Source organism: Carica papaya, chromosome 7 (assembly GCF_054855325.1).
Source record: "Carica papaya isolate Zhongbai chromosome 7, ASM5485532v1, whole genome shotgun sequence".
Taxonomy (NCBI): domain Eukaryota; kingdom Viridiplantae; phylum Streptophyta; class Magnoliopsida; order Brassicales; family Caricaceae; genus Carica; species Carica papaya.
In genome coordinates this window covers 18,672,889-18,696,875 of record NC_142315.1, presented here as the reverse complement: position 1 = coordinate 18,696,875, position 23,987 = coordinate 18,672,889, and the positions used below count along the sequence as shown (strand labels likewise).

Here is a 23,987-nt window from a genome sequence, read left to right as displayed (position 1 = left end):
AAGTCCGTGGCATTTTTTCTTTACTTTTTTTTAATTTTCTAGTTCTTGTTTATGCATGCCTATAAGGAGTTATAGATTCAAGTAGAGGGATGAATTTTCTAAGAAGTTAAGTTTTGATATTGTATATGTTGTGTGGGTTATAGGAGTTGATTCGATCCTCTCCATGCCTTCCTGTGTCATTAGGGCTAGCCATAATCTTTCCTTGTTAGCCGCGATTTGATTCTTTAAAAGTTTTTCCTTTTCTTACTTAATTCCCTCTTCCATTTGGATTCAGAAGTAAGTTTTATTATATCCTTGGATGGTTGGGTTTGTTCTTATCTTCCTTTGTGTTTGAAATTCTCTTTATGCTCCATGTCCATGCTCACATCATCCCCCCCTTCAAAAATAATTCGTCCTCGAATTAGACACTTCTTATCTAGGGGGTTTCACCAATCATTTTTTTAAGAAAATATCTCGCAAAAAAAACCATTAAAGAAATAAGGTTTGAGGTGAGTTAATAATTTTTCTTGAAAAATGACCTCCTTAGCTCTTTTTCATATAGTCACATTCTCTCTTTATGTTGTTCAATCCTTCATTTCTTTCAGACTTTATGGAGTTTTTGAGCTGCTGCTAATATTTGAATACCTCCTCAGGTGATAGCGGTGCAAATGTAAAATTCTAATAACATGTTAAAGGAATAATGATTCCTATAGCCATCATAAGTTGCACGTTTATCATACTGATAGGGTCTTTCATATAGGATGTGACTAGCATGCATGGGGCACAAAATTACAACATATTTTATCATTGTATTGCCCAATAGAGAAGGAAACTAATACCTATTTAATTAATTTCGTCTCTCCACAATCAATAAACTGCTGCAACTTATAAGAGTGAGGATGGTGCATGCACGTCAACCCAATTTTATCAACTAGGATAGTACTAACAACATTGGTGTAGTTACCTTAATCTATAATGAGACTATATACCTTCCCATTTATAAAGCAATGAGTGTGGAAGATACTCTCTCTCTGGTTACGTTCTTCCATCTTGACTTGGACATTTAGAACTCTCTTGATAACCAAAGCTTCCCCCTAAGCTGAATGTTCAACACTTTCCTCAATATCCTCTAATAGTGACCTGCTGTCACTATCTCGCTCTCGCAATCACTAGCACTATCACTTTTGTTATCATCTCTCAATAGCATGATCTTCTTATTTGGGCATTGAGAGGCAATATGTCTGGTTCCAAGACAACTAAAGTATTTAATTGACTATGCTTTTGAGATGAGTTAGGTGTCCTACTTTTTATATCAGGTGGTGTGAACTTTTTTTCCTTGTTGTCTACTCCTTTTTTTCTTCTTTCTTAGGCCATTCTAAGTTGTAGGTAGGGATGGCATATGATGTATCACTCCTTTTGTACTTGAATTGTCTCTCGATTTTCATGGCCATGTGCACCATGTCTTCCAACTCCGTGTAATGTTGTAACTACATAATGTTGACAATCTCCTTACTAAGACCTCCTAAGAATATTGCCATGATTGTTTCCAAATCTTCTTCTATATTGGCCCTAATCATGGCCATCTCCATCTCTTTGTAATAGTCCTCAATGGACATAGTTCCCTGTGTTAAACGTTACAATTTTTGGTGCATTTCTCTATAGTAATAACAAGGTACGAACCTTTTTCACATGATGGCCTTCATCTCTCTCCAAGTGGAGACTAGTTGTTCCCCATTACACCGTCTAGTGAGGATTAGTTGATCCCACCACATTAGGGCATAATCAATGAATTCTACAGCTGCCGCTTGATCTTCCTTTCTTCGTCGTAGTTGTGGCAGTCAAAGAACGGTTCTACTTTTCTTTCCTACTCCAGGAAGGCTTCTATATCATTTCTACCTTTAAAGGATGGTATCTTCATTTTGATGGAGCTGATATTATTGTCCTTCCTAACTTCTCTCATTCTAACCCAATCTTTTTCTTTATAATCGTTATAGGATCGGTCTCATCATTGAGGATGCAAGTTCTAGGTCGTATGGTGTTAAGAGTCTTATTTCTTGCTTCATTACGACTACTCCTCCTAACTTCCACTGCTTGGCTAAACCGTGTTAGTTCAGCTTGCATCGACTCCATAAATAGTCTCATATCGACAGGACTTTGATTTTTACTAGACATTCTTAAGTCTTGTCCTGCAAGAAAAATATTAGTGAAAAGAAATTATTACTCCCTTACTAAGTCTCTCGTGTTTCACTCACTTGGCTTTTACCCTCTTATGGGTTCATCCACTCTTGTTTTTTACCACTCTATTTTTTGCCTTCAGATTGAGTGTCGGATAGACCCTCTTGAATTAAATTATTTTCAAGTACTATTCAATACACTACAAGGAATCCTATGGAACAAATATCGCACAAGTACTAGAAGCAAGAGTTTTAACACACAGATGAAGAAATAGTGTGTTATCTTACGATGCTAAACACTACGATATGAATTAGATGTTTAGATATGTTATAGAACTAGAGCTTAAAGCAATAAAAAAAATTGAGAGTATAAAAAATGCAATTATAAAAGATATAGGGATTCGGTATTACCCCGAGGGGAAATCCAAAAGATGTTCCTACTAATCTATACCCATTGTACGCTTCATTCTATAGTAAAGATGGAGCTTTGGCACTTGATGATATATGTAAGTATGAATGCATGTTGATTGTAAAAGAAGGATTATATATTTTATTACCTTTGAAGAGTTTGGTTTTTGCCCCGTAGTAAGAAGAATTATTGAGCACCAAAAGGTAAATACTTTCCTGATTAATAGGTTACTTGATCAAGATTTCTTTTCTTAGTTTCCTTTCTTTCTTTTCTTTTCTCTTTTCTTTTGATGAAGTAAAAATGCAAATTACAAGAAAAGTAAATAACTAGTGGTAAGATTGATGCTCAAAAGGGACTACAAGCGAAGAGAACCATAAGTTGCTGCTTCTTGCTTGGATAGATGTGTGAGACTTATTCTCTCTCTTCTTTTTTAATAAATGAACAAAAGAAATGATTAAAAAAGTAAAAGATAGTAAGTTAAGATGGAGTAAAATCTCTTACATCAAATAATGCAAAACTCAAGATCAACCAACGTGATCAAGAAATCACACAATTTCATTCAACATACTAAAGGAATTTGATCCTATGCAAACTCTCCTTACTTAACCCTCTATCAAAAATGATAAGAACTAAGCTCACTGGAAAATAGATGATTAAAAGAATAACAGAAGAATGCGATAAGGAATTACTTTGATAAGACTCACAATATTATTTAATTCAATCTTGAATGGTTACAACTAGAAATTAAAGGTCTATTTATAAAGTAAGGCTATGACCAATACAAGAAAATAGATCTCCTAAATTAATTATAGAAATTAAATTTTTTTAATTAAAAAATTAATAAAAATTAAGAAGATTTTGACTAATTAGGCTAGATAGGATCTTCTCTTTTAGAAAAGTTTTTTAATGGAGAAGATTTTAATTAATTGTAAAAAATTAGGGAGAAAATAAATAAAAATTTAGAGCTGACCATAATCTTTCCTTTTCAGCCGAGATTTGGTTCTTTAAAAGTCTTCCCTTTTCTTACTTGATTTTTTCTTCCATTTGGATTAAGATCTAAGTATTATTATATCATTGGATTGTTGGGTTTGTTTCCCTCTTCCTCTAGATTAGGCTTTTTCTTTATGGTATATATCCATGCTTACATAAATAGCAATATGAGGTTTTATCAATAAACTTGGAGATGTCACATCCTCCCCTCCTTAAAAAAATTTGGTCCTATGAATTAAAAAATTCTTAAATAAGTCGAGATATTGATCCCACATTTTTTCTTCAAGTTCCCAAGTAGCCTCGTTGAGGGAGTGATATTGCCAGATGACCTTGACCATGGGAATTATTTTGGACTTGAGAATCCTTTCTTGTTGATCAGTGACCTTGACTAGGTCTCTAAGTAGATCATGTCAAATTGCACTAAGATCTGTTAGTACGGAATGATATGGAAAGAGTCATGATGGTACTTTCTGAGCATCAAGACATGAAATACATCATGAAGACACATAAATTTTGGTGGTAAAGCAAGACGGTAAGGCATTGGACCAATACATTCCAATACTTCGAAGGGTCCCATAAAACGGGGATTTAACTTACCATTCTTCCCAAATCTCATGTTTCCTTTAGCAAGAAAGACTTTAAAGAATATATGGTTGCCCACTGCAAATTCTAGGTCCTTCATTCTATTGTCAGCGTAGTTCTTTTGTCGACTCTTAGTAGTAATGAGGTTTTTAAAAATGAGGACAATCTTATCTATCGCCTCCTGAATCAGATCTCTTTTTGGAAGATGCCTATTCCCGACTTCGTTTCAACAAATTGGGGATTGACAAGGCCTATTATAAAATACTTCATAATGGGTCATCCTAATATTGGAGTGATAACTATTATTGTAAGAAAATTCCACTAGTGGTAGATGTTTGTCTCAACTACCACCAAAGTCCAACACGTAGGCCCTTAACATATCTTCTAATATCTAAATGGTCCTCTCATAATGACAATCGGTTTGGGGATGGTAAACAATGCTAAAGGAAAGCCTGGTACTGAGGGCTTCTTGGAAGTTTGTCTAAAATTGAAAGGGAAAATGAGGATCTCATTCGATACCATGGAAATTGGAATACCATAGAGTCTGATAATCTCCTATACATACAGTCCAACTAACTTACTGATAGAATCAGTGGTCTTCACTGCTAAGAAATAGGCTGACTTAGTCAATCTGTAAACTATCACCCATAACATTGTGACTTAAACTATTCCTTGGTAATCTTGTGACGAAATTCATAGTCATGTGCTCTCATTTTCATTCTGAAGTAGGAAGGCACTATAGAAGACCACTGAGTCTTCGATGTTCCACCTTAATCTATTGACACGTAAGGTACCTGAAAATAAAATCATCAATGTCGCGTTTCATACTTGACCACCAGAATCAGAGGCTCAGATCTTGATATATCTTGGTGCTACTAGAGTGGATGACCAACTTGAAGGTGTGAGCTTCTTTCAGAATATCTATCTTGAGTTTGGGGTCATCTAGTACCCACAAATAGTTCTAAAACTTAAGAGTTCTGTCCTCAAATATCCTAAAATCTGATCAATCTTCCAATTCTATCTTATCCTTCTACTTCTCCATATTAGGATCCATAGATTAGGCCTCCTTGATTCTCTAAACAGTAGTGGATTGGATCCAAATCTGGGTAAAATAGGTGCCTTCACCTTGATGATTCAATCGAATATTTTGAACTACCTCAAGCATTTTCTACTTTGAAATCATCATTTATGCCAATAAGGCCGAGTTTTTCCTGCTAAGAGTATTAAGAACTACATTTTCCTTACCTGAGTGGTACATAATTTTGCAATCATAGTTCTTTAAAAGGTCCATCTAACGTCTCTATCTCATGTTGAGCTCCTTATGAGAGAACAAGTATTTCAAACTTCCGTGATCGGTATAGATTTCAAAAGTTCTATCGTACAAGTAATGCTACCAAATTTTGAGAGCAAAGACAATGGCTTCCAACTCAAGGTCATGAATAGAATAATTTTGTTAATAGGGTTTTAACTGCATTGAACCATAGGCCACAACTCTACCAGATTGCATAAGCACGCATCCAAAACTAAGATGCGATGTATCATAGTAAATTTGAAATCCATTGGTACTATTAGGAACAACTAACATCGGAGCAGAAGTTAAATGATGCTCGAGTTCAAAGAAACTTTCTTCACATTTTGGGCTCCAAAAAAAACTTAGCACCTTTCTTGGTGAGTTTGGTTAGTGGGGCAGCAATGTTTGAGAAACATTCAACAGACTGGCAGTAGTACCTGGCTAAACCCAAGAAGCTAAGAACTTCAGAAGCATCATTCGGTCGACCCCAGTTGATCACTTTTTATAACTTAGAGAGATCCACAAAAATACCTTCACCAGAAATAATATAGCCAAAGAAAGAAATATGATCCAACCAGAAAGTGCACTTACTGAACTTGGCATACAGTCCATACTATCGAAGAGTCCCCAAAATATGTGCTAGATGGGTGACATGTTCTATGTGGTCCTTGGAGTATACAAGTATATCATCAAGAAAGACAATAACATACTTTTCCAGTACAAGCTTGAAGATTTTTTTCATAAGATCTATAAAGACCGCAGGAGTGCTGGTCAGTCAAAAAGGCATAACTTGAAATTAATAATGGCCATACTTACATCAGAATATCGTCTTAAGAATGTCTTTTCTTCTTAACTTTAACTGATGATAAGCAGATCGAAGATCAATCTTGAAAAAGACCGTTATACCTTGAAGCTAGTCGAATAAGTCATCAATACAAGATAGAGGATACTTATTTTTTATTTTCATCTTATTAATTTTTTGATAATCAAGGCACATTCTGAGGGTCCCATCCTTTTTCTTAGCAAACAACATTGGGGCACCCCCCACTAAGAACTACTAGATCTAACTAACTTCTTGAGTCGTAGCGTCATTAATTGATGGTTCAATTCCCCGAGTTTCGCTCGACCCATACAGTAAAGAATTTTAGAGTTTGGAATTGTAACTGAAAATAGGTCGATGGAGAACTTAATCTCCTGCCTGGATAGCATACTCAGAAGCTCCTCCGAAAAAAATATTTGGGTAGTTACGAATAATCAAAATCGATTGTATGGTATTTTCAGAATCCATGTTGTCTTACATTCAAAGAGACATTTAGACAAATAATTGCTTTATTTAAAATCATAATACATATATATAAATAAAATTTAGAAAATAAATATTATGCAAAATACCTATTTTAGCAAAAAAATAAATATTTAGACAACATTAACGTTAATGAAAAGATTTCCCCTCGGGGAGGCAAAGAGTCACCAGTTTGTCATAGCAGTCTTTGATGGCACTATAGGCTTCTAACTAATCCATATTTAATATCATGTCAAATCCTTAAAATTCTTATAATATAAGATCTACAGCTAACTTTGACTTGTACATAACATGGGCTTTTAATACGGATTTAGAAGGAGTTTTTACAATTAAAGCTTGCTCTAAGTGGTCAAGTTTACCTAATAGATTCCTAGCAAATCTACATGAAATAAAGAAATGAGTAGTACTAGTATCAATCAAAGCACAAGCTATAGAATCATGTATAGAGAGCATAACCTGAATGACTACTGGTGTCAGGACAGTGTTCGACTCATCAAGGTGAAAAACTCTTCTTTTAACTATAGGTCTAGTTGCATCTCTTCGCTTCTGAGGACAGTCTTTCACAAAGTGCTACTATACCTGCACTTATAACCAGCATTATTCAACTTGTAGTAAGAGTGGTTGCCATGATTTTTACCGCAGTGTCAACACACTTGAGGTTGAAGTATTACCTAGGGGCGATGGTGGAGGCAGAAAAGCTACTATAGTCGGTGCTACTCTAGGGGTCATTTTTTGGTGCAGGCCTGATTGATCAGCTTCTTCTTATGTTGGTTCTATGCCCTAACATGGTGAATATGTCAGTAACGGATAGCGAGAAGTTTTTTGGCCAACTGAGCATTCTCTAAGGCTTCCGCATAGGTAGCTAGTTTCATCATAGCTACCCGATCGAAGATAGTAGCCCTCAAGCCCTTTAGAATTTATGGGCCTTCCCACTCTCAGTGGCTATTGATTTTGGGGCGAAACGGGACAACTGGCTCTTAGACTTTCATCTACTACTAAGTTGGACACGAAGTGAGCTAGTTTTATGACCTTTTTTATCTATTTCGCGACAGTCATGTTCCATTACTTCAACTCTAGTAACTTCATTTGCTTTTGTGTCTCAAAGGAATTTAGGAAAATAATTCTCATAGAATGTCATTTCGAATGCTTCCCAAATGATTGAGGTCTTGAGAGATCCCTTCTTTAGGCACTACCAGTATTTTGTTGCTCTCCTGAATAGGAATGTAGCTAACTATATCTTTTGTTTTGAAGTGGGACTGAGAACCTTGAACATCTTCTCTAATTTTGTGATCCACTACTCAACTAATATCGGGTCAGGTACTGATGTGACCCTAGGAGCGCGTTCTAGTTACCCAGGAGGCAATTATCAGATTATATGCCAATTTAGAAACAAGGCACGGAAGAAGCCTTGACCAAGGAAACAGAGTCGAGATTCGATAACAAGGCCCAATCCCATGAAGTCCAAGGATCCAATTCGTGCAAGCTTAGATCGAATAAGATGGATCATCGATGTCATCATGACTAGGAAGCCTTATGGGCTGTCGAGATAGCCAGCCTAAAGAAGCATCAACGACGATAAGTTTTGGGCTATTGGATTGATCCTAGAAGATGAAGGTGGTGTGTCTGAGACAACGCATGGAGGGGAGGTATCCATAGGCGAGCGACTCGAGTCACCCGGCCCGCTAGGCCCAACCTGCGGCCTAACAAGCTGCGTGCTTGAAGAGAACATGCAACCCATGCATGCCACACGCCCCTACAGGTGGTCCGATCGATGCCCATCAGGAAGATCCAAAGACAGACCCTCATCCTAAGGTCCGATCTAGCAAACCCACACCTGAGGGAGAAGGAACTGGGCTAAATGTTCAGCCCAGTAAGTTGGCCCAGCAGCAGCCATGGGCCCAACCAATGAGAAACCTAGGCTGGCTGCGGAGCCATGAGCCCCAAAAAGTGCAACTACGGACCTAGCCCAAAGTCACGCGAGCACATGCGGGCTTCCCTAGTCCATCTTAGATCGTGTAAGATGGATCATCAAAGCCATCAAGATTGGGAAGTCTTATGAACTGCCGAGACAACCGACCCAATGAAGCATCAACGACGATGAATTGTGGGCTTTCATATTGATCCTAGAAGACGAAGGTTGCGTGTCTAAGATAATGCACGAAGGGGAGGTACCCCCAAGCGGGTGACCCGAGTCACCCGACATGCTAAGCCCAACCCGCAGCTTAGCAAGCTACATGCTTGAGGAAAACATACAGCCCATGCTGCATGCCCCATCAGGTAGGCCGACCGTGGCCCATCAGGAAGACCCAAAGATTAGCCCTGATCTTGAGGTCTGATCTAGCGGACTCGCACCCAAGGGAGAAGGAACCAGGCCAAATGCCCGACCTAGCAACAGTCGTTGGCCCAGCCGAGGAGAAACCCGAGTGGGCCGCAGAGCGGTGAGGCCGAAAGGCCGCTCGCACACATACGGGCTTCAATAACCTGCACAGGTGAGGGGTGTGTGTGTGGTAAGTTTCGAACTTCTTTCCTTCACATGGCCCATGTGATTTTTTAGCCTAAAATTTACAAAATTCACTTGGTAATTATCATCTCATTATTTAATTATTATTATTTGAATTAAGGATTAATGATATAATATTTTAATCTCAAGATTATCCTAACCTATTATTTTATTATATTTTAAATCTAAATTATTTATCCTATTATTTTAATGTGATTTTCACATGTGTTTTACATGGAATTCACATGGGATAAATGTTAGCGTATTTTAATTAATATTTTATTGTAATTCTATCTTTTATTATTATTTAATTAATTTATTTGGGATAGAATAATTATTTCATTATGTATTTATCTCAGATTAACATAGAATTTTATTTAGGGTATTATTTTATTAAATTATCTCAAAATTTTGTACTCATCTAACTTGACCGAAAAATGCTATAAATAGATCTTTACCTATGGGATGTAAACACAACCTTTGATAATCAATTTGAGAGAATTATTGAGAGCTTTAGTTTTTCTTCTTTTTAGCATTTTTGCTAAAATTAGTTTCTTCAAGTTATTCGGGAAGTAGGAATCTTCAGAAGTCTTGTTGAGTTAAGGAGCAGGGATCAACTTATCAATAAGTCTGTGGTATTTTTTCTTTTCTTGTTTATTTTTTCTAATCTTTGTTTTTACTTTTTTTTTAGAATTGTAGATTCAATTAGAGGGAGGGGTTTGATTCTAGGTAGTTATAGTTTTGATATTGCATAAGTTGAGTGCATTTAAGGAGTTGATTTGATCTCCCCATACCCTCCCATATCAAGTACTCCAGCAAATGGTGATGAGTTCATTTTTTTGAATCTTTCAATGCATTTTCCATTATTTCTCTCCATCGACTAAGTGTTATTGTTATTACTAGCATTATTATCGTTAGTAACTCTTTGGTTATGGACTACATGTTGACCTACTACCATAGTTAAGCCTTTGATTATACATATAAGTCAATCTAGACTCTACTCGATTCGATCTTCTGGAACCTAATGTGTCTATTCTCTCAATACCGTTGTCATTTCCTAAATTTCTTAGCCTAACTTCAAATATTTTCTTCCATATCACTGCTTACTCTATAACAATCTCTTTGATATCTGAGGACCTAAGTATAACAATCTCTTTGTTTTTACTTTTTTTTTTAGAATTGTAGATTCAATTAGAGGGAGAGGTTGGATTATAGGTAGTTATAGTTTTGATATTGCATAAGTTGAGTGCATTTAAGGAGTTGATTTGATCTCCCCATAGCCTTCCATATCAAGTACTCCAGCAAATGGTGATGAGTTCATTTTTTTGAATCTTTCACTGCATTTTCCATTATTTCTCTCCACCTACTAAGTGTTATTGTTATTACTAGCATTATTATCATTAGTAACTCTTTGGTTATGGACTAAATGTTGACCTACTACCATAGTTAAGCCTTTGATTATACATATAAGTCAATCTAGACTCTATTCGATTCGATATTCTGGAACCTAATGTGTCTATTCTCTCAATACCGTTGTCATTTCCTAAATTTCTTAGCCTAACTTCAAATATTTTCTTCCATATCACTGCTTACTCTATAACAATCTCTTTGATATCTGAGGACCTAAGTAGTCATGTGACATCCTACGACCTAGTGGGAAGCAGTATCCAATGCAGAGCAAATAAGACTGTAAATATGTAAGTATAATGTGGAAGTTCATTCATCCCATACAAAATTAATAGCGTAGATTACACTTCTAAGGCAAATAAGTTAGCTAACAAAATAATCACAGACATAGTTTTAGCCACTTTTTAATTACAAAAAAAATAGAAATCTTCCATAGTGATGCATACATTCGCACTCAATAAGATGCGAATCCACAAATGGATCTAAACAAGCATCAAGGGGGTAGGTCAATAGATAGATCCTCTTCTTCTACATTATCTGGGAGGTGAATAGATTGAAATGAGTTCTATAAAACTTAGTATGGAAAAGCAACATTATAATCTTACTCATAATGTTTGAAAAGTTATTAAGACAGATAAGTGAAAATACATTTACCATCTATACGACATACTTGAGTTTTTTAGATTACTGAAAACTTTATAGTAAAAGTACTAATACATTTTTTCTTTAAAATAACATCCGCTGGTCCATCCCTAACTACATAATCAGATGCATGACAATCAATCATTTACAGCAACTTACAACTTATTAATGACTTGACTAATAGACAAACTAAGCTATTCTAACACAAGTGATTCATTTGGATTCCAATGGTTCAAATACTTGCGCGAAACCATTTAGTCTTATATCAATGAAAGGTAAAGAAGGTCCTCAACTACCACTGTGAATGGGAGTAATAGTTCAATTCAGAAAACAGTAACACATAAGTTCTATGATCACTTCATTACTTCGCCACTGTGACCCCTACAGTTGGTCGTGATCCATTCTCATAAGAGAAAATGCCAATATAGTATCTATTCACAATGAGTGGTTCACCAACAGTCCCTTCCATGATGATGGGTAAACGAATTTAGGGTTTCAAGGGTGACATCCATTCTTATTTTAGACCAATAACTATCTTAAATAAAACCCTAATCAAGTTATATCATTACAAATATTCTAAGAATTTCTCATTGTTTTGCCAACTAGACCCACCAATGCACTTTCTGATCATTTTCGGTTGGTGAGACCCATCTATCATGTCCACGGCCCATTGGGCCTACTATAACTTAATCTTAACCGGGTTGAAATCGACAAAAATCATTCTAGCCCATTTAGCTCTTAAAACTCAATTTTGGACCTTATGGGAGTCCATTTCAAATTTTTAGGCTTAGTTATGACTAATGACAAACTTGGGCCTAGCAGAGGCCTATCGGTCATGTTATAGGCTTTTTAAAGCCTTCTAAACAACACATGTCCATTTAAGGCCCATTATCTGTTCCAAAGTCAATAAGGAAAAATCCCTCGCTGCACCTGCGAAATAAGCTAGGCAAGGGGAAGCTGTGAGGCCCTCTCGACACACGGGTGCACCTAACAGGGTCACACAGTCCAGTGAACTGTGCATTTTCGCATGCATGGGCTGATAGGCTGAACACAATGGGCGTGTCGGGGACTGGCCCTTGTGCGCGATAGCATAAGTTGCCTTGTGCGAGGCATCACACCGCACTCGCGCAGCATGGGGTGTCCATATGTGCTCGCGATACAGTGTACGTATTAGTCTCCTTCGCACAGCACAGTGTATTTATACACGCTAGGCACTAGGCGAAGCACACAATCAATCACGTGCGTTGTGAATGCCCGGGGGCTGGCTTCCGCATTAAAGGTGTGCCAAAGTAGTCCCCGGGCAGGCACGCATATGGCATTTGCAAACTCCCTTATCTGGCGCACATGAGCAGCACGGCATGCCTGCACGCACTTGCGATGCAGTATGCGTCTCGGTCTCTTTAGCGCGACACAGTGTGCTTGTGTGCACGATTGCCCTCACGCTGGGTGCTTAATGAAGTGCACAATCGCACGCATGTAATGCATGTTGGGGGTTGGCTTCTGCACTAAGGGTGTGGCAAAGCAGTCCCCGCTCAGGCACGCGAATGGCATCCATGGGTTCCCTCAGTGCACATGTGTACTTGACGAAGCCCGGATAAGAGTGCGCTACTTTGCACGCACATTACATGTGTGGGGTCCTATCCTGGCAACCATATGAGCCTGAACAGTGTCCCTTGCACGTCTGGCATGCCATGGTGCTCGTGCTGTAATTCTTCTCGGCACCTTGGTACCCATTTAAACTCCCACTAAAACCACCCACTAAACAAGCTTACAAAACATGCAAATAATAAACTGAAGCAAAATAAAATTCATTAAACATTTGACAAAAACCATTTCCATTTAAATTAGCTCTTGCATGCATATTTAAGGGTCTCTAAACAAGATAGAAATTTTATTAGAAGTATAAAAACATGACTGTAATCCTTACCAATAGTTAAACAGAGTCTGGTCTCCAAAAAAGGGAATGGGAAGGTGTGGTTTCGAGGAAGAAAGCTTACTGCAGCGGCCAATTTTGCAGAATCTGTCTGTAATAATCACAGAGAAGGAAAATGGAGTTTAGGGGATGTATTGTTTCAAGAAGAAAAGAAGGATAATGTAAGTGAAAGGCTTATCTCTCAAAGAAGGGAGGAGCAGCTCGATGACAAGCTTGTTGCAGTAGAGCGGCTCGCTTTTCTCTTTTTTCGCTCTCGAGTTTCCTCTCTCTATCTCTCTCAAAGTTTTTTTTTTCTTTCAAATGGTAAAATGGAAGAATGAAGAAATAGAAGAGAATGAAGGTTTAAATATGGAGAAGGAGGATAAACGTGATCCATCGGATTACATACAAGCATGCATGACCTGAAGCTACCAAGTGTCTATCAGTTGCAGTAGACATGAAAGCAACCTGGTCCAACAGTGGTTAGTCGGGTGAGTGGATGTTTCTATCTGTGTGTACGCAGGTTCTATCACAGGGGTGGGGATTTTGCTGTCGGGCATGTATATGCCACGAGGCATTCCCGCAGGCTTGTCTGCAAGATGCTTTTCTTTCCATTTTTTTAAAAAAATTGATTTTAATTCCAAATTTAAAATATAAACTTGGGAATGTCACAAGTCATATTTTAAATATTTAACTATTCGCTTTATGAATTCCCTGGACAGTGTTTTGGGATAATTTTGATCACTTTCTTTCTAACGATCTATAGTCTCCCTTGACCGTTAGCCTTCTTCTCTTCTCTTCCTTTTTTTCTTCATAAATTTACTTGGCACTCTTTTTTATTCTTTCTCTTCCATGATTCTCCCTCTATTTTCCCATCCCCTATTTATAGAATTTGGGGAGTTGCCACCCTTTTATCGTTTCACTTCACCCGAAAGGTTCCCACTATTGCATCATGCCTCTTTATCTGAAAAGTTATCACCCTTTCTTCATGTCTCTTCATACTCTTCCAACTGCTTTCTCATCCTTATCCATCCTTTAGTTGCTTGCTAACTAAATTTAGGCTCAAATGGAGCCTATTAGAATCCCTTAGGCCCGCCTAAACCCATGAGGCCCATTATAAGCTTCTCTACAAGCCTTTTGGTTTTTCCTTGGTTCTCTCCCAAATTTTTTTGCTACAAAATTTTTTTTTCACTTCTCAAAAGTACTTTTTATACTCCTAAGACTTTGTTGTCGCCTCGAAACTCATTCCTTGGCCGAAAAACTTGATTTTCCTCATTGAGAGAATATTCTCACTCTTAAGGGGCCTAATATTATTATTTCCTTTCCATTTGTTGTTAAAATGAGTTCTTATCCTTACTACATCTCCTTAAATACACTTACACGCTTAATCAACCATTTAAAATATGAAAGTCATATCGGAGAAAATCTGAATTATTACATAACATCTTAAATAGTTTTGATATTATTTTGTAAACTAATACAAATTAAATTTAATTTATGGAGTTTAAATATTTTAAAGAGACTGACTTATGTCACATTTCTCACCATATTTGTGTTATACTTTTTCACTTAATCTAATCTAATTGGTTTATTATTTTTGTTGGTTTCTTTAATTAAATTTTTATAGGCAGCATTAACATGTAAGTTATATTACTTTATATTTGTAACTTAAATTTTTTATAAAAAAAAACCAAGTCATTCAATGTTACTTATTCTACATCCAATATATGTTAAAGCCTAAAAATAAATGTATGTTTTGTGGTTCTTAAAAATTATTTGTTTATTAGTTTATTTTATATTGTAGTTTAGATGATTCTATTTTCAAATAATTGAGTAATCATATTACAGTTTCTCGCTATAATAATAAATTTTATGAGCGTTTAAAGTAATTGTAACTTGTTATATAAACTTTTAAAATACTATTAAAATAGTTATTAATTAAATATTTTTAGTTAAAAAATTAATTAATATTTAATAAAAAAATTATAGAAATTGCTCTCACTGTACAAAATTTAGAATTAATAATTAACTTTATAGTAGTATTGAGAACAATTAATTAATTTGTTTTAATTGGAGTAGGTGGATCATAATAACAAACATTTACGAGATAGAAGAATATGATTACAATATTTATACTGATTTGCATTAAATCAAAATCTTATATTTTTGAAATCTTTTCTTTTTTGTCATTCAAACAAAGCAAAAGAAAAAAATTCATCAATTTATTCTTATAAATGTATACATATACATATACATATTCATATATATGTACATATATGACACCTTTAGATAGTTGGCACAATAAAGTTATTAAGTTCACCCTTCCTAATTGTATTTATTATATTAATTTAAAAATAAAAATAAAAAAACAGGCCACGTTTGTTAGATGCAGCTGTCTTCTGCCATGTTCTCTCAAAACCTAATTACGATCCAATTAAATTATCTATTTTTGGTATATAAAATGTTTGTTTTATTGTTAATATATTTTTATTTATAGTAAAAAAAAATTATCTATTTCACATCAAAATTCTTAAATCAACTTTTAACACAATTCTTATAAGTCATTTTATGAATATTTTTATGTATTAATTTTATTATTAGTATTTATATTTTTTTAAAAAAAAATCTGTTTTATATCAATAAATTTTAATTATTTTTTTTAACAAACTTCTTATCAGTGTTTTTAAGAACATTCTAACGTATTAATGTATTATAATCAATATATATATATATATATCTATTCATCTAAAACCATCAAACTAATTTCATGGTTATAATCATCTAAGTATCTGAGAATTTACTAAAGTTAAATTTGAGATATTCAAGAATTATAACTTTCTTAAAAAAGTATATACAATTAAAAGTGTAAGTTGGAAATATATACGTACAACAACAAAATGTTAACAAACCCACATGCTTTTTGTTGACTATATAAAACTATACTTACATTCTTTCAATAGAGTTTAGAGATTATAAGCTCCCAAATGGACAAAAAGCCCACGATTTCTGCAGGCCAACTAAATTGTTTTTGTATGCGTTTTGCAGTGGAGTGGGTCTCTCCATCTCCGTTTTTCATCTTCCATTTCCCACCACATTCTTTCATTAGCTTCAATGAAATCAAAATAGGCTTTTTAGGCGTATCATCAAGTACACACACACACACACATATATATATATGTCCACCATGCTTTACCCATAAATTATTCGACATAAGCACACGTGGGTATCTAATTTCCATCTCAACTTTTCAAGACATTGATAACCTAGTAACTTCGAATACCAAAATTATATTTGCCATTACTTTCATACTAACATAATGACTATAGGATGTAGCATTGTGAATAATATATTTTATTACTTTAATTTGAAAAATATAATCAAATACACTTGGTAGTCCATGCTAAAAAAAAAAATAACATTATTTATTTATTTCAATGGAGTTTACTTACAAGTTTATATTCCTCTTTCTTGGTATTGTGGAGCATGATGTCTATAATTTTTACCATTACTTGAAGTTGAGATTACTACTTCACTTAGGCTTAGGCTTGTAGAGATTATGGATTTTAGAATAAGGAAATTATTTGTTTTAAATTAGATTATTTGTTTCAAAATTTTGACTTATGACATCTTCAAAATAATTTTTTTTTTTTCATTTACTTTTAATATTTATCTCATTTTCTTAATATATATAAATAATACACATGAAATAGATAATTAAATAGTATTTAAAGAATTGTGCGACATCCTTTCAATCTTCTATTTCTCTATATTTAATAATTTGATATTTAATTTTGATTATTAAAACAGAAAATTATTTAATAACTAAAAGATAACAAATATGTGTCTCTGTATTGTTTGTTTAATGAAATTATTTATTTTATTCAACAAATTAATATGAAACAAAACGAGTTATATACGAATAATACATAACATAAAGCAAAACAATAGTGAAAAAAATAAAATATCATATTTAATTTTTTATACTTAAGTCAGTTTATTATTGACTCAAATCTCTCGTATCAATATAAATAGTACGTGACAAAAACCAACCTCTTATTAATAAATATTTATTTTTTAATTATTTCTTGTTGTAATTAAGAGAAATGGATTTATTGGAATTTTCATTACAAAAAAATAATAATAATAAATTGTGAAAATATTAACTATGAGAGTAAAAGTGGGTAAATTTTAATTGTTATAATAAAAGCAGCATTTATATCTTATAAAATTTATCAATCAAATTCTAAGTCTTTTAAGATATCTAAAAAATCCTATTTAATATTTTTACTTTGATATTATTTTTGAGGAAAAAGAATTAGTTCCAACCTTCCTAATTAATATAAAAAAAAATGTGACATAATCCTAAATTAATTTAATAATTAAGTAAAAATCAAATCAAATCAAACAAACAATAATTACTAATTAAACTCATTTTTTAGTGTCACCGAAAGATACACACCCTCCAATTTACAACTATTTCGAGTAATTACATTTCTTATCATTCAATATTATTGTATTATTGTGAAATTTTGAATTTGCGTCTAGTGCACGCGCGACGATCATTACAGCCGTTATCTCCATTTCTTAATTCAAATTCAATCCGTATCCCCCTTCTTCCCTTTGACTCTTCTTCTCCATTTGGACTTGGCATGGAGTCTCGTACCTATATACATACTTATCTCTATCTATGTAAATGGTGTCTTTATATACATTTGTAAAATTACCGGGTATGTCTCTCTCAAACTTTTCCCTTCGAATCGCCAACAACGCCATCATGGCTTACTTTCAACTCAAGCAAGCATAACACGGACCCCATTACGATTCTCTCTCTGTCTCTGTGCCACCTAAAACACACGCACAGAGAGGAAGAAGAAGAAGAAAGAGCAGCACGCAAGATACACCCACTTCATCTTAATTGTTTTTCTTTTTTGTCTAAAATAAAAAAGGAAAAAGGAAAGAAATAGTGGAAAAGAGGAAAGTGGAAAAGTAAAAGCATGTCCCATATATTCAGAGACAAACCTAAAGAAGACTCCAAGAGACACAATCAATCCAACCGCGCTATGACGGTTTATCCAGATGAATCCTTGCCTTCTCCCCTTGGTAATCCGGCCCCTGCCCTTTCGGATTCGGAGCTCCGAGAGACTGCCTACGAGATCCTCGTCGCCGCCTGCCGGAGTTCCGGGGCCAGGCCATTGACTTACATCTCGCAGTCCGAGATGTCTCAAAGGAATCCAGGTCAGCCGGTGGCTGCGGTGGCGCCGCCTTCTCTGCAAAGGTCGCTGACGTCCACTGCCACGAGCAAGGTCAAGAAGGCGCTGGGGATGAAGTCCGGAAAGAGGAGAGATAGCGAGTCGGTCAGTCAAGGTGGCCGAGTCAAGAGAGCTGTGACGGCTGGCGAACTGGTTCGCGTACAGATGAGGGTATCCGAGCAGACGGACTCCAGGATTAGGAGAGCGCTGCTCAGAATTGCTGCTGGTCAGGTAAGCTTTCTGTTTGGTTTCTGGGAAAATTGAATTATTGGTCTTTTTTATGTGATTATTGACATTGAGTTACATAACGGCATAGGATTCATCAGAAAAATGACTGAAACTAATTGGTTTTAAAACCGCCATGCCATGTGTTTTGTTGTCGGAGGGTAAACTGTTAAAATTGCAAATAATTTTGTGTAGATAAAGAAGAAGTTTGTATAAACTGATTGGCTGCTGTCTTCATTTGCAATCTTTCCGAGTGATATCATGAATTCATGGTTATTGCGCTCGATAAACATTAATCTAATTAGTATATCATTGCATGAGAATTTGGATACAAGTTTGGTCTTGTGGTTAATGATTTCTGCTGCTTAAAGGGTCATTTAGTGAAGTCTGATTAGTTATCTTCATGTGTTTCATCAGCTTGGAAGGCGCATAGAATCAATTATTCTACCCCTTGAGTTATTGCATCAACTCAAACCTTCAGATTTCCCCAGTCATCAGGAATATGAAGCTTGGCAGAGAAGGAATTTGAAACTTCTTGAAGCTGGTTTGCTTTTGTATCCTCACCTACCACTAGACAAAAATAATACTGCTGCGAGGCAACTTCGACAGATTATTCAGGATGCCCTGGAGACACCTTCCGATACTGGGAGAAGCTTTGAAGCCCTTCGTAGTGCTGTTATGCCTCTTGCTTGCAGAACCTTTGATGGATCAGTTTCTGATATTCGTCATTGGGCAGATGGAATACCACTGAATCTTAGACTCTACCAAGTGCTCTTGGAAGCTTGTTTTGATGTCAATGATGAATGGGATGTTATTGAAGAGGTTGACGAGATTCTAGAACTTATAAAGAAGACGTGGATTATCCTTGGACTAAATCAAATGCTTCATAATGTTTGTTTCCTGTGGATATTATTTCAACGCTATGTTTCAACTGGTCAAGTGGAAACTGACTTACTCTTTGCAGCCAATAATCTGCTATTGGAAGTTGAAAAGGACGCAAAGGAAACGAAGAATCCATCTTATTCAAAGATATTGAGTTCTGTATTGAGTTCGATTTTGGGTTGGTCGGAGAAAAGGCTTGTTTTGTACCATGATACATTCCACAGTGATAATGTTGATTTAATGGAAAGCATCGTTTCTCTTAATGTTTCTACAGCGAAAATATTGGTGGAAGATATTTCTCATGAGTACCAAAAGAAGAGAAAAGAAGTTGACGAGACCTCGGCCTGTGACAGGGTTGACAGTTACATAAGATCTTCACTGCGTGCTGCTTTTGCTCAGGCAAGTTTATGTCATTTCAGCACATTGTCTGTACACATGGATAGCCATTAGAAAATGGAAGACATCTCCCCAACTTTATGATCCTGACGTATGTCCCAACTTATTACACAGGATTTATCACATCCTTTCTGTGTTTGTGTTTGGAATTTTTATTTTTAAAGACACAAAAGTTATAAAAAAAACTAATACATATAAGATATTTTCCGTACAAATTAACTTATTGAAGTCTTTTATCCTCCTTTTCTTAATTTATTACTATTACTTTTCAGAAAACTTCTGTGGCACCTTATTTTCTTTTACTCAATTGATTTTTACTGTTTGTTAGCTCTTAAAAGGTCTCTTTATCCCGGTGTTTGTATTGTCCAATGTTGACATGGTATTTCCTCAAATAATTGCCACTGTTGCTAAAATGCGGACAGAGAAGTAAGCATGTATAACTTTTGCTAGAAGCTTTTTAGTTGGTCACATTGTGATGCACTTAATATATGGTTTATCTTTAACTGATTGATGCGTTGAGTGAGGTCAGAGGCAGGACTTTGAGTGCAGGTTTATCTTTCAGATGTTTGTAGTCGTGAGTCTGTTTGTAGTCGTGACTCTCAACGGTGCTTGCCTGCTAATTTTAAAAAACCATAACTCATGATTATATTTCATTTGTGTCAACAGATACTGAAGAAGGTGGACTCTAGCAAGCGTTCTGACAAAAACCAGCGCAGTCATCCTCTTCTTTCTATCCTTGCAGAAAATACTGGCCAGCTAGCTTTCAATGAGAAGGCGATGTTCAGTCCAATACTAAAGAGATGGCTCCCTCATGCCGCCGGTGTAGCTGTAGCTACCCTTCATTCTTGTTATGGGAATGAGCTGAAGCAATTTATTTCAGGCCTTACTGAATTAACGCCCGATGCCATACAAGTGCTAAAAGCTGCTGATAAATTAGAGAAAGATCTTGTGCAAATTGCTGTTGAAGATTCAGTTGACAGTGAGGACGGTGGGAAGTCAATAATAAGAGAGATGCCTCCTTATGAGGCTGAAGCTGTAATTGCCAATCTTGTGAAGTCATGGATAAAGACAAGAGTAGACAGACTGAAGGAATGGGTCGACAGAAATTTGCAACAAGAGGTAAGCTGTTTTCCAGCTTGGAGATTGAAATGCTTTTGATAATGTAGTTTCTGCTATTTTCTTCATTCTCATGCTCTAGATTTAACTGCACCGTCCTATATGGCCCTAATGTTACTCTTTCGCTTAACCAATAGGGTAGATGTTATGATACTTGTCTTACATACTGTATAAGAGCTGGAGATGCGAGCTGTTCGCATGGACTTCTGGTTGGTTCTAGTTGGAAAAGCATGGAGTTTATTTTCTTACTTTTAATTTTCTGTTCTTGGTATTTGATTGATAGTTTATGTTGATGCTTTTGGTAAAAAGTTAGAAAATATGAAATTCTTATAGCATTTTGTTCATTTAGTTGCTGTATTACAAAGATTAGTTCCTCTCTTGCAACTTCTCATTTGTCATCTGCTGTAGGACTCATTTCTAGGTAAATGTATTTGTTCATTATCTTTCTATAGCCTAAACTAGTGAACTTCTTCCCTCCAGGTATGGAATCCGCGGGCAAATAGAGAGCGGTTTGCTCCTTCTGCCGTTGAGGTTTTACGAATTGTAGATGAAACAGTAGAAGCATTCTTTCTGTTACCAATACCCATGCATCCAGGTTTATTGCCTGAATTGATGTCTGCACTTGATGGATGTCTTCAACACTATGTAGTGAAGGCAAAGTCTGGATGTGGTATGTAATTGATGTCTGCATAATACCAATATACTACTTTCAAAGCTATTAGTCTTGACATAACTAACCTTCCTCTGTCATGATTTGTAGGGTCTCGAAGTACATTTGTTCCTGCCTTGCCCGCTCTTACTAGATGTTCAACTGGGTCAAAATTTCATGGTGTATTCAAAAAAAAAGAGAAGCTACACATAGCACAGAGAAGTAAACCACAGATCGGAAGCACAAATGGGGATCCATTTGGAATACCCCAGCTATGTTGTCGAATTAATACTTTACAGCATGTTCACACAGAGTTAGAGATTATTGGAAAGAGACCAATCAACCATCTTATAAATTCTGAATCTTCTCATGCAGACAACAATGCAAATGGAATAGGTAAGACTTTTGAACTTTCAACAAGTTCTTGCAGGGAAGGGATAAAACAATTATGTGAAGCTACAGCATACCGAATCATCTTCCGAGACCTAAGTCATGTTCTTTGGGATGGCCTTTACATTGGAGAAGTTTCATCTTCCCGGATTGAACCTTTTCTTCAGGAGCTTGAGCATTATTTGGAAATTATTTCATCAACAGTACATGACAGAATCAGGACACGAGTTATTACTGATTTGATGAAAGCCTCTTTTGATGGATTCTTGCTGGTTTTGCTTGCTGGAGGTCCATCTCATGCTTTCACGCGGCAAGACTCAAAAATGATAGAAGAGGATTTTAAGTTCCTCACAGAACTTTTCTGGTCCAATGGTGATGGACTTCCTGCAGATATAATAGAGAAGTACTCGGTTGTAGTTAAAGGTGTCCTTCCCTTGTTTCGTACAGACACCGAGAGCCTTATTGAGCGATTCAGAGCTGCAACTCTTGAGAGCTACACTTCTGCTGCTAAATCTAGGCCTCCACTGCCTCCTACTTCTGGTCAGTGGAGTCCAACTGAGGCAAACACACTCTTGCGTGTTTTGTGCTATCGAAGTGATGAGATGGCTGCAAAATTCCTTAAGAAGACCTACAACTTGCCAAAGAAACTGTAATACTTATGAGAGTGGAAAGGACAAAATGGTGAGTGAAGGACAATTGGAAGGACATTCTTGGTGCTTTGCCAGTATTTATTGCTAATTATTACGTTAAAAGCGCTCATGACATGCTTCCACTAGGCGAGCTTAGGGCCTGTGGCAGAGGTTTGTATCCATTGATGGAAATTCACCTTGTGTACAGTAACTTATTGGTTGGCACAGTTTGTTTGAAGCATTGACATGTTATTTTAAGTAACTTCAAAGGAGATGGATGCCCCCCTCAACTAAGACAGGTGGTTTTTATGGTTCTTGAAGAGTTGGGAAATCAGTTTGTCAAACGTGCTTAGAATCAGCTGCTTCACGATGAGTGGAAACAAACGACCTCAGTCATTAAAGAACCTCAGAAGGAGATAGACATACTCCTTGATGTTGAGACTAGTAAGAATGCAAATTATGGCTCTCAAGCAATAGGAATTTGTTTGTCAGATATCCGGAGAATCTGTTGCTTACTCCCACCAAGCGAAGACACACAAAGCTCAGATGGACATGCTGAGTTTTGTAGGTACCTGCTTTTGCTTTCTTTTTGTAGGTTCTTAATATCTCTGCTGCTAGAGAAAGTGGATATTAGGATCATATACAGATAGTCCAGTAACTTATAATAGATAATTCAAAGGCATTTGTATCTAATTTTTTTGCCAAATGACTTAAGGTTTTCCTGTGTGCAGATTGTTTCAAAGAAATGTAAATCTAAAGTTGTGTTCTTTTCTGCAGTATTTCAGTTTCTTGCCGCCTGTGATTTTTTATTGTAAAAACTTGTTATTTCCAGAATTAGGTTATGCTGTAATTTGGTTATTACAATGTTATCCACTACCCTCTTAAGACTTAAGACTAGAATCAGATCATGGGTTATATGCATTGAGCTGGGGGAAAAAAAAAAAGAACAAAAAAAACTTTTTAGATAAAACTCTCCCTAAAATAGAGGATACATGAAATCATTAGGATATGTAGGAAACAAATTTAAAACTTTTGTTTAATTTATCCGTAAATTCGCATTTATTTTTAACTTAAGATTGATAAAATTCTCTTAGGTTAATGTAGTATTATATGAAATTCTACCTAGAAGGAAAATAATACATCTTAAAGCAGTTTCAATAAAAATTGAAATGCATTATTCAATTTGCACAAAATTTTTTATATAGCTTTCTTTGAGACAAATTCACTTATGTTTAGAGTTTGTTTGGCAATCTATATTTTTT

The 23,987-nt window shown here is 35.7% G+C and overlaps 1 protein-coding gene across 1 annotated transcript; it reads left to right on the top strand.

Annotated features, from left to right (window-relative positions):
* The first annotated feature begins 17,827 nt into the window (after positions 1–17,827).
* Positions 17,828–23,504, top strand: LOC110816281 (Gls protein (DUF810)). Its single transcript, XM_088207800.1, has 5 exons — positions 17,828–18,669; positions 19,081–19,944; positions 20,608–21,060; positions 21,538–21,727; positions 21,818–23,504. Exons 1-5 carry the CDS (start codon positions 18,184–18,186, stop codon positions 22,747–22,749), a joined length of 2,925 nt encoding a protein of 974 aa, XP_088063926.1. The 5' UTR covers positions 17,828–18,183; the 3' UTR covers positions 22,750–23,504.
* The last annotated feature ends 483 nt before the right edge of the window (positions 23,505–23,987 follow it).

Excerpts from the sequence above, each read along its gene's own strand:
- LOC110816281 (XM_088207800.1), top strand. The coding sequence starts at position 18,184 with ATGTCCCATATATTCAGAGACAAACCTAAAGAAGACTCCAAGAGACAC. Across the intron at positions 18,670-19,080 it reads TCAGAATTGCTGCTGGTCAG|CTTGGAAGGCGCATAGAATC; the intron begins GTAAGCTTTCTG and ends GTGTTTCATCAG. Across the intron at positions 19,945-20,607 it reads TGCGTGCTGCTTTTGCTCAG|ATACTGAAGAAGGTGGACTC; the intron begins GCAAGTTTATGT and ends TTGTGTCAACAG.